Here is a 14,597-nt window from a genome sequence, read left to right as displayed (position 1 = left end):
TTCTAGAATCGTTCTAGGCAATAAAGAACAAATGAGAAATATTTACAACGGAAATTGAGTACACTTGCAATCATGAGATGTGCAAGAAGGATGAGTCCGCACACTGTGAAAACAGTGGGAGCTATTCTAAGGCTAGAGGGCCTATGTCTTGATTGGATCTCGACACGTACTCAAAAAGTGTTGTAATGCAAACGTATACATTACAAAGGAAAACGAGTATGTAGTAAGGTTGAGTTAGGTACAAGAAGTTGATAAAACCTACTAACCAAAGCCTTTTCATAGGCTTAACATGATGAGTCATGCCATTTCAATTGGATTGAGATTAATAACTACATAAAAGATCAAATTAGATTATAGAATATGAAATAGTAATCAGGTATTGACTATTCATATGTGATAATCACATTTGTCGTTCGAGTTTTTAAGCTGAAAAACTCCTTTTATACTTTGTTACATCCAAACGAGTTGTAGAGACAACATTGAACCCCGTAAAAGTGAACCCGGATTAACATGGTATTCGCCCATAGTCACTTGTATGGGGTGACGTCTCGAAGTGACTAGAGTGTGATGCGATTGATGGCAAGTTCAAGTGCCATAGAGTCATGTGAGATGACAAGTCGATCACATAGGCAGACTGTTAGGAACACTTTGTCGGGCAGTGACCGCTTATAGAGTTCTGGCACATTTATATAGCCTGGTCGTGGCGAGAGCTACTATAGTATTCAAATGAGTCGATTCTTTTGACTTAAGATTGTTCGCCTAAGATAGCACAGTTTCAGATTAACTTTGATTTATGTTCCTACGACCTTCGTAAATGGGGTCAAATGGGCATATTTTGGGTTATGATGGCTGTGGCTAGTCGAAGGGAATAAGTGCGATAGGAATTGTCCACCCCCTTGTCAGGGTTAAAACAATATCTTAGGGCCACTCGAGGAGTAATGAACTGGAAATGCGTGGCCACGCTCGGAAGGTTTCTATGGTAGAAAATTCCGGTCAATCAGTTATTCTCCAGATCGAGGAAACCACTCTCGATATGATCACTTGCAAGTACGACCCGAAAGACACCTTGCATTGAGTGGGAGATAGTAATAGGACAAGAGAATTGGTGACGCACACTTGTCGAGGACAAGTGGGAGATTGTTGGAATATGTGTCCTCCGACAATAATGCGATCACAATTGTCGATCATATTGATCACATATGTAACACCCCCATACTCCGAGTGCCTTACCAGGACCACTCAGGTATGAAGACATCACCATCTCGGTTGCCCGAGGTATGATAATCAAATAGACAAAACAGAAACAACATTTATTATAAGTAATTTAATGAATAAGTACAATCCTCGAAACCAAACTGAAAGTACAATACATTATGCCAAACTATCTCTTTCTCAATCAAATGTAAATAAATACTAAACTACAAATGAAGACTCTATCGTCATGTCGTGGCCATCCCAGCTATCCCAAAGATCATCTCTATACCGCTCAATATCTGCTCACCATCCCCGAATGGATCACCGCAGTTTTACAAAACAACACCGGGTCGACTAATCACACAATCAATATAGATAACAACAATAAGACAAATAGACAAAATGAATCACACACACACACACACACACCACCAACTCCCATCATCTCAATACCGATCGTCCACCGGACCACCGCCATGGGGGACCGCAGCCGTTCCCACCTAAGCCCCGCTCATCGTACGAGCGATAACCCCGTCCATTAATGTGCACATCCCCTTTCGTGGCGGGTTCCACGAAGGGCGAAACTAGGGCGTGAGATCACTCCCGCAAGTGACCCCACTCATCCGAGAACGCATCTCGAGAGCCATAGAAACCAATCACAATCACAATCACAATCACAATCATCATATCAAACAACTAACTACAAAGACATCACCAATATCCCATTATGGGACTAATACTGAGTAGGAAATCCTACCCGGAAAGCACAACACGCAGACGGTATCTACAAATGCCTCAAAACGCCTCTTCTACGAATTCTCCTCCTAACATATAACACATAAAGACTACCAATTACTTACTATTCACAAAACCCCAAATCCTAAATTAGGGTTTGACCAAACCTAGCAAAACATTATATAAATTATATTAAAAGCTTACCCTCGACGCAAGGAATCCAACGACACGAACTACGATACGAACTGACCGTCTGAACTCCGGGAATTGTTAAGGATGCGATTAGGAAGATGACTGACTGCTTTCTCTCTTAAACAGGTTTTAGGTTTTGGTAAAAGTGAATTAAAACAACGACGATTATGTTTAAATACCCTAATCGCATAATTAACAAAACCCGCGAAAAACTCCCAGAAACCTGACACTCGATCGAGTACCCAAGGTACTCGATCGAGTACCCCTACTCGATCGAGTGCCCCACTACTCGATCGAGTGCCCAACAGTCGAAACTATTTTATTTCGCAACTTGCCCATACTCGACAGAGTAAGGGCTACTCGATAGAGTACCCCCAAGACATATAAATACGGAGTATTACAGTCTTCCCTCCTTAAAAGGAACTTCGTCCCCGAAGTTCAAACCACCACTAAACAAAGGTACTCCCATAAGCCTCCCGACTCGAAGGTCAAACAAAACACAACGTAAAACATGATACTAACCCCAACCTATCCCGACAACCTACCGACGCAACATATAAGAAGGTGTATATAGAACTCTTAAAAACTCTCGCGATCATCTCCTACCCCCCTAAAAGAAACAAGGTTACGTCCCCGTAACCATACATACCTGATCAAAAAGGAAAGGGTAACGCTTTTTCATTATATCCTCTGCCTCCCATGTAGCTTCCTCAGTCTCGTGGTTAGACCAAAGGATCTTAAGCAAAACTGTCTCACCACCCCTAGTCTTTCTAACCTTTCGGTCTAGGATCTGCTTAGGTACCTCAAGATATGATAAAGACTCATCAAGCTCTAAGTTCTCTGCCTCCAACACATGTGACGGGTCACTCACATACTTCCGCAGCTGCGATACATGAAACACATTATGCACTCTCTCCAACGCACCGGTAAAGCCAAACGATAAGCCACTTCCCAACTCGCTCTAAGATCTCATAAGGCCCTATAAACTTCTGACTTAGCTTGCCTTTCTTCCCAAACCTCATAACCCCACGCATGGGAGACACTTTCAGAAGAACCTTGTCCCCAACCTGAAACTCTATGTCCCGACGATGTAGATCTGCATAACTCTTCTGTCGATCCTGGGCTGCTCTCATCCGTTCTCTGATCATCTTAATCTGTTCCACCATCTCATGTACCATCTCTGGTCCTAAAACCACCGCCTCAAAGACTATCGTCCCAACAGATCGGACTCCTACATCTCCTCCCATACAAAGCCTCAAACGGTGCCATACCAATACCGGTGTGATAGCTTGTTGTTGAAAGAAAACTCTATCAAGTCCAACCTCCGCTCCCAGCTACCACCAAAATCCATCACACAAGCTCGCAACATATCCTCAAGAGTCTTGATTGTTCTCTCGATCTGCCCGTCACAGCGGGATGAAATGCTGTACTCATCTTCAAAGCTGTTCCCAACGATTCCTGCAACTCCTTCCAAAACCTTGATATAAACCTCGCATCTCTGTCAGACACTATGTCCTTAGGGACTCCATGTAACTTAAGCACGTTCTTTCGATAGGCCATAGCCAATTGTGCCTTAGTCCATGTATCTTTCATTGGAACAAAGTGAGTCGACTTGGTCGACGATCCACTATCACCCAAATCATATTGTTACCTTGTTGACTCTTGGGTAAACCCACAATGAAATCCATGGAAATGGATTCCCACTTCCACTCAGGCACCTCCAAAGACTGAACCTTACCTTGTGGTCTTCTCTGTTCCCCTTTAACTCTCTGGCATGTCAAACAACGGGACACAAACTCAGCTGTCTCTTTCTTCATCCCAGGCCACCAAAACGTTTTCTTCAAATCTTTGTAAAGCTTGTCTCCACCCGGATGCACTGAATATGGTGTGCAATGCGCTTCTGTCATGATTGTCTTTTTCAACTCCTCGTCATTAGGAACACACCACCTACCATCAAACCTCAAGCTACCATCTGTATGAATGGAAAACCGGGACACCGTCCCTTTCTCTACTCCAGCTCTCCACTCCACTATCTTAGGATCCAAAGCCCGTTTACCTCGAATATCATCATAAAACTCCATGTGTACAAATCATATCACCCATAGCATCTCCTTTCTGCATCATATGAATCCCAAAGCTCGCTACCTCATCTCTTAGCCTCATCAAAGATAGAGCCGTACACAAGGAATGTACACTCTTCCTACTCAAAGCATCAAAGAACAACATTGGCCTTCCCTTCAGGGTAGATGATTTCCATGTCGTAATCACCAATCAGCTCCATCCACCTCCTCTGTCTCATGTTCAACTCCTTCCGCGTGAAGATGTACTTGAGACTCTTGTGATCAGAAAATACCTTAAAGATTGCTCCATAAAGGTAATGCCTCCAAATCTTGAGAGCAAACACCACAGCACCCAACTCCAGATCATGAGTAGGGTAGTTCTCCTCATAAGGCTTCAACTGCCTAGAAGCATAGGCAATCACTTTACCATTCTGCATCAACACACATCCCAACCCATTCTTCGAGGCATCCGTATAAACCTCGAAATTCTCGCTCCCTTCAGTAATGCTAGGACAGAGCCGTGGTCAAACGCTCCTTTAATGTTTGGAACACCGTCTCACAACTCTCATCCCAACGAAACCTGTTCTCTTTCCTCATCAACGCCGTCATTGGTCTAGCTATCTTGGAGAAATCCTTCACGAACCGCCTGTAGTATCCAGCTAAACCCAAGAAACTCCTCACCTCAAAGAACATTCTTTGGTGCTTCCCACTTTGTCACTGCCTCAATCTTCGCCGGATCCACAACTACCCCATCTTTAGAGATCACATGCCCCAGAAAAGGCAACTTTCTCCAACCAGAACTCACACTTGGACAGCTTAGCATACAACTCATGATCCCTCAAAGTCTGCAACACGATCCTCAGATGCTCCTCATGCTCCTCCTTAGTCTTAGAGTAGACCAAGATGTCATCGATAAACACTACTACAAATGAGCACTTGGGCCACGGCTAAATACGTGGCGCAAGTACTAAATTTCCGTGGCTAAATCATTTTGCCACGGGAATACTTTCCGTGGCGCAAGTGGCCGTGGCAAAGGGATAGCCACGGGAAAAACAAGAACGTGGCTATTATTGAATTTTTGGCCACGGATTCTCTCGTGGCTAATAACACCCGTGGCCAAAGAAATTTCCCGTGGCGAAAAAATAATTCCCGTGGCAAATAATATATATGAAAATTAAATAAATAAAACGTAAAATAATTTATTTATTTTTCACAATGGGTATTTTATCATATACGGAACCGTGACAATCTAGGTAATTGTTTCGCTAGTTAACTTGATTCATTTGAACGTTATTTCGTTTCACGAGTCATGCATTTGTGAGCATCGGAGAGGCTTCCCAGGAGGTAACCCATCCTAAGACTACTCTCACCTGAGCACGCTTAACCGTAGAGTTATTTTGATGTGCCATCGAAATTAAATGTTACCTTTGTTGATATAATTAGCACTTTGAATCCTTTTAAGTTATTTTTTTTTCTTTCAAATCTTACCTTTAGTATTATTTAATTACATAAATGTTACATGTTTTACAATTTTTGCGGGAAAAACATTATTTTGGTCGAAACAATTAAATTTTCGACATTAACCTCCTGATTAATGATTTTGACATCATTTTTTTTGCCCAAGTTAGTAAACCATTTTCTCCAAAAAGTAAAATTAATTGTGTTTTCCTAACATTTTTTTATTTCTTTTGTTTATCGACATACTTATTTTCATTTCCCATGTACTCATTTTTTCGCATATTTTTCTTCGCAAATTCTATTGTATAACCGTTGTACCTGCGATATGAAAAATGAGACCATTTTTTGGTAAAATAATGACTGCTTTTTATAATTAAAGGTCTTTTTTCCCCAAAGTGATCACTATTAACCAAAAAATAGTCACTTTTTTACCCAAAAACCACGAAAAAGATTATTGTACAAAAGAATCGCTTATTTTCCTAAAGTGATTTCTCTTTGTTATGATTTATTGTTTCTTTTCTAAAATTTTCACATTATTTGCACATGTGACATTAAATTATTATAATTTATATATTTTATCGTGTGATGCGCTCATTTTCAATGAAAAAAATTTCCCAATTTTTTTCTCAAAGAAGTTAAATTTTACGTAAATTTTTCACGGTACCCTCGAATTTTGACAGATTACATATGGTACCCTTTTTTTAAAGTTTTTACATATGGTACCCCTATATTTACGTTTTTCAGTCTCGGAATACCTTTTGACAAACTTCCGTCATAACGCCGCTACTCATATGCCTTGTGACTCCTTTTTTTTGTTATCTAATATAGGGCTGAGCATCGGTCCAAGACCGGACCGGACCGGACCAAACCGGACCGGACCAAAGACCGAAAATAAAATTTTTGTGGACCGAAGACCGGACCTAAAACTTTCGGTCTTGGACCGCACCAAACCCGAAATATTCGGTCTGTCCTGTCTTAGACCGAAATGGACCTAGAACTAATTCTTTCACTATTTCGTGTATGATAATTACATTTAAGTTTCACTAAATTAAATGTCGATGAATAATTAGACGATTGTTTTCGAGAAAAAAATACTCAATATTAATTTATAATGTCTTGTGAAGATAAAATGGTAATTTAGTTTATAATATTCTAATGATTGTCTTTAGAAACATAAAATTCGGTCCATTTGGTCCGGACCTAAAATATCCGGGTTTGGTCCGGACCGGACCGAAGACCGAAAACTCAAAAAATGAGGACTGAGGACCGGACCTAAAAAAATTCGGTCCGGGTTTGGTCCAGACCAAATGGTCCTGGTCCGGTCCATTTTTCCTATCCCACCTAAACTTGCTCACCCCTATCTAATACACTATCAATTCATCATCTAATAATACCTAAATCCTTATTTTGTCTAATAAACTAACATTTATTACCTAAATAATATAACAATAACAACATAACATACACAATTACTCATCAAATTACTTATAGGAGTAACGACGTTATGACAAAATTTCCCCAAAGAGTATTCTGGGAATGAAAAAGGTAAACACAAGGGCAACATATGTAGAAACTTAAAATAAGGGGTACCATGCGTAATCCGCAAAGTTCGAGGGTACCATGGGAAATTTCCGTAAATTTTATATCAAATTCAAATTTTTCTATAAATATCCTACGAATAAAGTTGGAAATAAAATTTTGAATGAAATAGTTTAACAATATATTAATTTTGGATTTTCAAAGATAGATGGTAAATAACCTTTTTATTCAATTTGATATGCTATATCTTTAAATGTGATACGATCATTTAAGATTGTTATTCAAGATTATAAAGTTTAATTTAAAAAAGTAAAAGAAATTCATGACTTTAATAAACATAGTATATATTAAAACAATTTTTTTAAATTATTAATATTTTGAAAAACCTACAAAACATAAATGTGATCTGTAAAAAATCAAAAAATTAGACGATAAACTTTTCTTTGCTTGCATATAAGTTTATAAAATTTTAAAATTTCTTATTAAAGTAAATAAAACAATAAAAAAATATTAATTAAATTAATCAAAGTGTTTCTAAATTTTTATATTCAAATTTATTTTCATATTATTATATTTGATTAAATTTCATTCAGATTTAAGTCGGAAAAGATACTCGCCACGGTGTTTGTTTGTTCGTGGCTAAAAAAATATTTGCCACTTTAATAATTCGTGACTAAATAAAATTTCACCACGGGTGTGACATAGGCCGTGGGTAAATGATTATTTACCATGGGTGTAGCCTAATTCGTGGCGGAAGTGACTTTTTGCCACGGGAAAAGTTATCCCGTGACATAAATTTTTTTCCAAAATAATGAATAAGTTTTTCCCGTGGCTAAGCAAAATTTAGCCACGAATTATGAGTTCTCGTGGCATAATTCGTGGCGCAAGTGATGATTTGTTGTAGTGAAACACTACTACAAACTGATCCAAGAACTGTCTGAAGATCCTATTCATCAAATCCATAAACACTGCCGGCGCATTAGACAATCCAAATGGCATCACCACATACTCATAATGGCCATACCTCGACGTGAAAGTCAGTCTTCGGTATGTCCACCTCTCTAATCTTCACCCGATGGTACCCCGACCTCAAATCAATCTTAGAAAAGACTGTTGCACCACTCAACCGATCAAACAGGTCATCTATCCTTGGCAAAGGATACTTGTTCTTTATCGTCACACGGTTCACTCTCCGGTAATCTATGCACAAATTTGACCTTAAGCTCCCATCTTTCTTCTTCACAAACAGAACTGGTGCTCCCCAAGGCGATACACTTGGTCTAATGTACCCCTTCTCTATCAAATCATCCAACTGTCTCCTAAGTTCCTCCATCTCCTTAGGACCCATACAGTACGGTGCCTTAGAGATTGGCCCCGTCCCTGGCTTCAACTCAACGGTGAAATCTATCTCCCTCTTCGGTGGCAACCCCGGAATCTCCTCTGGAAAGACATCCGCAAACTCTCCCACCACTGGTATCTCATCAATCGCGGGCTCTCTATCCGGTCATCTCTCACATGGCACAGATCAAAGGACATCCCTTCCTCGTATACGACTTCAAAGTGACAAATGTAAATCAACTTAACTTTGGGTTTGACTAGAAACCCACGATAAGACACACTTACACCCTTAGGACCTCTAAGGGACACTCTCTTTTGATGACAGTCTATCTTAGCCTTATACTTTCCCAACCAGTCCATCCCAACTATCATCTCAAAACCATTAAAAGGAAACTCTAGCAAGTCTACAGGGAGATCGACTTGCCCAACTATCAAAGATACATCTCTAAACAACCTCCCACACGATACAGACTCACCCGAAGGTATGAAAACTTGCTCCCTAACAGACTCATACACTCTCAAACCCAACTGTTTTACATGACCCGAAGACACAAACGACTGAGAAGCCCCCGAATCAAACAAAACAAACGTAGGAATACCATTAACAAGGAATGTACCGGTGATAACGTGCGCATCCTCCTCACCGCCTTCTTGTCCATCATGAACAACTTGCCATCGGTCTTCCGCCCACCTCCCCGGACAAGATCTTGGCGATGCGGTCGGCTTAGCACCCGACCCTTGATTGTTGTTGTTGTTGTTCGTCGGTGTCTTCGATAAGAATTACCGCCGTTGCGGTTGCCTCCACTCGGTAGCTCGACCTCCCGGTTTGGCCATGATCCACCGGTCTGCATTGCTCGTAAAGCTCGCGCAGTCTCTCGAAAGGATCCCGGTGCACTCGTGCACTCATGTCTCTTGTGGCCTACGCCACCACAACCAAAGCAGTCACTCCCCAGCTATTGCTCACACTCCCACGACCTCGCCCAAAGGAAGTTCCAAAGACTAAACCCAGGACCCGGAAGAAAATCCCTTAGATTGATTGTGGTTGCCTTTCTTGAAATTAGATTGGCCACCACCCTCGCTCTCAGACTTCCTCTTCTCTCCACCTGACCTCTCCCGAGCCATCTCCACTAGTCTCTCGCCTCTCCCACCCTCTCATACGCTTCCTTCACATCGCAAGGACTCCCACGGGTAACTTATCCATAATCTTCGTGGTTAGCCCTCTCTCAAACCTCAAAGCCGATTCTCCTCACTCAAACCCATATCCTCGCATATCTGGATTTCTCATTGAACCGCCCGTAGTACTCACCACGACATCTCACCGTCATCTTAAACTTGTCAAACTCCTCTCTCAACTTACTCCTCACATGTTCTGGTACGAACTCCTTCCTCACACCCTACGAAACTCCTCCCAAGGTATAGCAGGTAACCCTGGTTGGTATATATCTCCTTGGCACTCACTTTCACCGAATCCCACCATTTGCCACCGCCTCCCTCGGATAGAATGCAGCCTGATCCACTCTCATCTTATCGGACAAATAACTAAATCTAGTATGTTCTCCATCTCCCTCAACCAACTATCAAGATGGTTAGGCTCCTCAACTCCCTTGTACTCCTTCGGGTTAAACCTCGCAATATAGAGGCTGACTTTAGCATGGTTAACCTCCTTCTCCTTACTCTTATCCTTGTCCTCATTCACTCTCTTCGGGGTCTCGAGAAGAGCGTCCCGGTGCTCTAACATCTTGACGATGTCGTCCGTAGTCATAAGCTCAGCTCTCGCATACAAAGCATTTCTCTTGGGCGGCATCTTGAAGCTATATAAGAAAGGGATAAACATAAACACGCGTACTAAACCTCAAACACGAAAACGCGCTGCCCAGAACCTACTCGATCGAGTATCCAAACCCACTCGATCGAGTAACGGGCTACTCGATCGAGTGCCCCCATGTACTCGATCGAGTACCCAAACTCCAGAACCAAACAGACCTTCTGATCTCTAACCCACTCGATCGAGTATCTAGGCTACTCGATCGAGTGATTTCTCTACTCGATCGAGTACCTCTAGTTACTCGATCGAGTGCCCCAAAACTCGATTCTGGACTCAAAATCGCCAAAACCTACCCGATCGAGTCAGCCTCACTCGATCAAGTACCACTAATACGTAAGAGCTACCCGCATATTACGTCGTATACTAACATGCTAACTTTATAAATCACATTATATCATAACAATCATGCTATTAATTGCCACGTTGTAAAACATTCCATCATGCTATCATTTCATCAACAATGTCTATATATATAACATTACTTTTCTTTCATCTCATCAACTTCCAATTCGAATGTACCAACCATCAACACATTCCATCACATTGTTACGCAAGTTACTAAGCACACACATGACTCAACACACATTTCCCCCATGTGACCGGTTCAAAGTTGTAGGGCGACCCCGCGACTTTAGGACGTCTCCCAAGCCTTTGCACTAGCTCCTACAACTTTTACCCGGGTTCATTTTAATTGACTCCTATGTTCATTAAGTTCATTGGTTACGGAGTTTCGGATCGTCGCTCTGATACCATTTGTAACACCCCCATACTCCGAGTGCCTTACCAGGACCACTCAGGTATGAAGACATCACCATCTCGGTTGCCCGAGGTATGATAATCAAATAGACAAAACAGAAACAACATTTATTATAAGTAATTTAATGAATAAGTACAATCCTCGAAACCAAACTGAAAGTACAATACATTATGCCAAACTATCTGTTCTCAACTGAAATGTAAATAAATACTAAACTACAGCGGAAGACTCTATCGTCATGTCGTGGCCATCCCAGCTATCCCAGTATCATCTCTATACCTGCTCAATATCTGCTCACCATCCCCGAATGGATCACCGCAGGTTTTACAAAACAACACCGGGGTCAGTACTAATCACACAATCAATATAGATAACAACAATAAGACAAATAGACAATTTGAACCACACACACACACACACACACCACCAACTCCCATCATCTCAATACCGACCGTCCACCGGACCACCACCGCTGAGGGACCGCACCGTTCCCACCTAAGCCCCGCTCATCGTACGAGCGATAACCCTGTCCATTAATGTGCACATCCCCTTTCGTGGCGGGTTCCACGAAGGGCGAAACTAGGGCGTGAGATCACTCCCGCAAGTGACCCCACTCAGCCGAGAACGCATCTCGAGAGCCATAGAAACCAATCACAATCACAATCACAATCACAATCATCATATCAAACAACTAACTACAGCACATCACCAATATCCCATTATGGGACTAATACTGAGTAGGAAATCCTATCTGGAAAGCACAACACGCAGACGGTATCTACAGCTGTCTCAAAACGCCTCTTCTACGAATTCTCCTCCTAACATATAACACATAAAGACTACCAATTACTTACTATTCATAAAACCCCCAAATCCTAAATTAGGGTTTGACCAAACCTAGCAAAACATTATATAAATTATATTAAAAGCTTACCCTCGACGCAAGGAATCCAACGACACGAACTACGATACGAACCGACCGTCCCGAACTCCGGAATTGTTAAGGATGCGATTAGGAAGATGACTCGATCGCTTTCTCTCTTAAACAGGTTTTAGGTTTTGGTAAAAGTGAATTAAAACAACGACGATTATGTTTAAATACCCTAATCGCATAATTAACAAAACCCGCGAAAACTCCCCGTAAACCGGACACTCGATCGAGTACCCAAGGTACTCGATCGAGTACCCCCTCGCCGATCGAGTGCCCCACTACTCGATCGAGTGCCCAACAGGTCAGAAACTATTTTATTCCGCAACTTGCCCATACTCGACAGAGTAAGGGCTACTCGATAGAGTACCCCCAAGACATATAAATACGGAGTATTACAACATATTTAAATATCATAACAAGAATACGAAAGGGATGATACATTAAATATATAGTCAACTGGTCCACACATATCGGTAAAGATTGGCTGGCTAGAGTTTGACATTACTGTTGTGCGATGGTGGTGATCAGTTGATCCCTGGAGGTCACACCTAAAGGACGATTCCCTTAATTGAAAAAGGTTAATTAATTGTATGTCGATACAGATTAATTAATTCCTTAAAATTGAACCAATTATCATCATAAGAGAGAAAATGACATCTTATTATAATGTGATTAAATAAGATTTTATTTAGTAATTTAAGAAGTTATATTACTAAAATTAATCGGTGTTTGCGAAACACGCGAGATGAGAATGATAAGTTAGTTATAATTACAAGATGTTGTGAATTATACTAACTAGTAATTAAATGACCATTTTATGTGAAAGTAATTTTGAATAACTAGTCAATTTGTTAAATGTGATTTATTTAATTTGTAAATGATATTTAATTTGTTAAATATGCATTTTAAATTCAAACATGACATAAGACATGTCACATGTCACATGACATACAATTGTACAATTGACAAAAATAAAATAGACTCCATATTACACATCAAAACCGAAATTGGTGGGCAAATTTTAGAAGTTTTGTCTTATTCATTTGTTTTATTCATTTGTCTATGACACTTGATAGTGACATGACTATGGACAAAGGCTTACACAATTTGTCTTGTGAAGACAAAAAGGAAAAAGAAAAATGGTCCATAATCCTCATGTACCAACCGGATTTTGTGCATATTATGGAGAGTTTTACCTCAATAATTCATTCTCTTATGTTTTGTAAAAACCCAACAACTTTTTTTTTTTTGGTAAAAGGTAAATTTTATTGATTAAGCGCAAATTACATGAACTATTCTGGTCCGAACTGGACATTGAGACTAACATAAGCAACTACAACACACTTAGGTTAATTACATGAGCTTCTCTATCCACACGAGATCTCTCCTAGCTAGCTTGCCCTTGCTTTGGTTTTTAATTTTAGTCCTGATTTCATATTGTATCATGGTTATGCACCCTTCAGGTCTTAGCAGTTTCATGTCGTGCCTGCACCCATTCCTTTGCCTCCACACGTGGTATGTCACTGCATTGAGGATGCTTCTGAGTATGCCTAACTTCAATCTTGTCAGACTAGCCGTCCTTCCCCAGTCATGCTCCCTGGATGTTGGCATCCTAACCCCAGTCCAGTTCTGAATTTGCAGCATGATTTCTGCACTATATGGGCATCTAAAGAATAGATGCTGTGGTGATTCCTCCTCGTTCCCACATATGCAGCAAAGGTCGTCACTGCTGATGTTAAGACGAAACAGCTTGTCTTTGGTGTTGAGTCCCTGGTGCTGATACATCCATGCTATCATCCCATGTTTTGGTATGGTCCATTTGTTCCAGACCTGGTGGTGCCATCCTACTTCAGGTAGATCACGTTGCATCCAGTTATAGCCTTTTCCAACTGTATATTCTTTGCCAGGTATCACAACCCATTCATTTTGAAGGTATGCAGTCTGCATCTCTTGTCTAAGTTTGCATAGCTTCTTCCACGTCCAGCTAACATCACTTGGGCACTGGTACTCCCTCCATGCAGTCCCTCGTAGGTAGTTGCTATGGATCCACTTCACCCAGAGTTTGTCAGGGTGAGCATGAATCCACCATAAGAGTTTACCAACAGCTGCTTTATTACGTATGTACTTGAACGGTAGGGCTCCTTCAATACACCCCGACACTTGAACAATTTCACTCCTGGTAGTAGCTGGCACTCCATTAAAATACACATTAGACTTGCCCTTGCTCATCTGTAATCCAGATGCCTTAGAAAAGGTTGAGAAAGTTCTGAGCAAGATCATCATTGATCCCACATCCCCTTTACTGAAGAGTAAAAGATCGTCTGCGAACATCAGGCTACTTAACTTCATGTTTTTGCACAGAGGGTGGTATTTGAAGTTCATAGTTGAGGTTGTAAGTGCTAAGAGTCGAGTAAGGTATTCCATACATATGGTAAACAACAGAGGGGTCCATACATATGGTAAACAACTTTCTCTCTCTTATTCTTCATAAAATCAAGTTTTATGAATCAAATTTGTACAAATCAAACACTAATAATACTAGTAGTAGTATATGAGTATTAGTAACCG

At 40.9% G+C, this 14,597-nt stretch overlaps 1 protein-coding gene across 1 annotated transcript; it reads right to left on the bottom strand.

Annotated features, from left to right (window-relative positions):
* Positions 1 to 13,382: 13,382 nt before the first annotated feature.
* On the bottom strand, positions 13,383 to 14,378 carry LOC141637222 (uncharacterized). The gene has a single exon (XM_074446786.1). It carries the CDS (start codon positions 14,376 to 14,378, stop codon positions 13,383 to 13,385), a length of 996 nt encoding a protein of 331 aa, XP_074302887.1.
* Between the last annotated feature and the right edge of the window lie 219 nt (positions 14,379 to 14,597).

This window comes from Silene latifolia, unplaced genomic scaffold, assembly GCF_048544455.1.
Source record: "Silene latifolia isolate original U9 population unplaced genomic scaffold, ASM4854445v1 chrun_scaffold_16, whole genome shotgun sequence".
NCBI classification, from domain to species: domain Eukaryota; kingdom Viridiplantae; phylum Streptophyta; class Magnoliopsida; order Caryophyllales; family Caryophyllaceae; genus Silene; species Silene latifolia.
The sequence above is the reverse complement of the archived record's forward strand: the minus strand, read 5'-3'. Positions and strand labels throughout refer to the sequence as shown.

Coding starts and splice junctions, on each gene's coding strand:
- LOC141637222 (XM_074446786.1), bottom strand. CDS start 14,378: ATGAAGTTAAGTAGCCTGATGTTCGCAGACGATCTTTTACTCTTCAGT.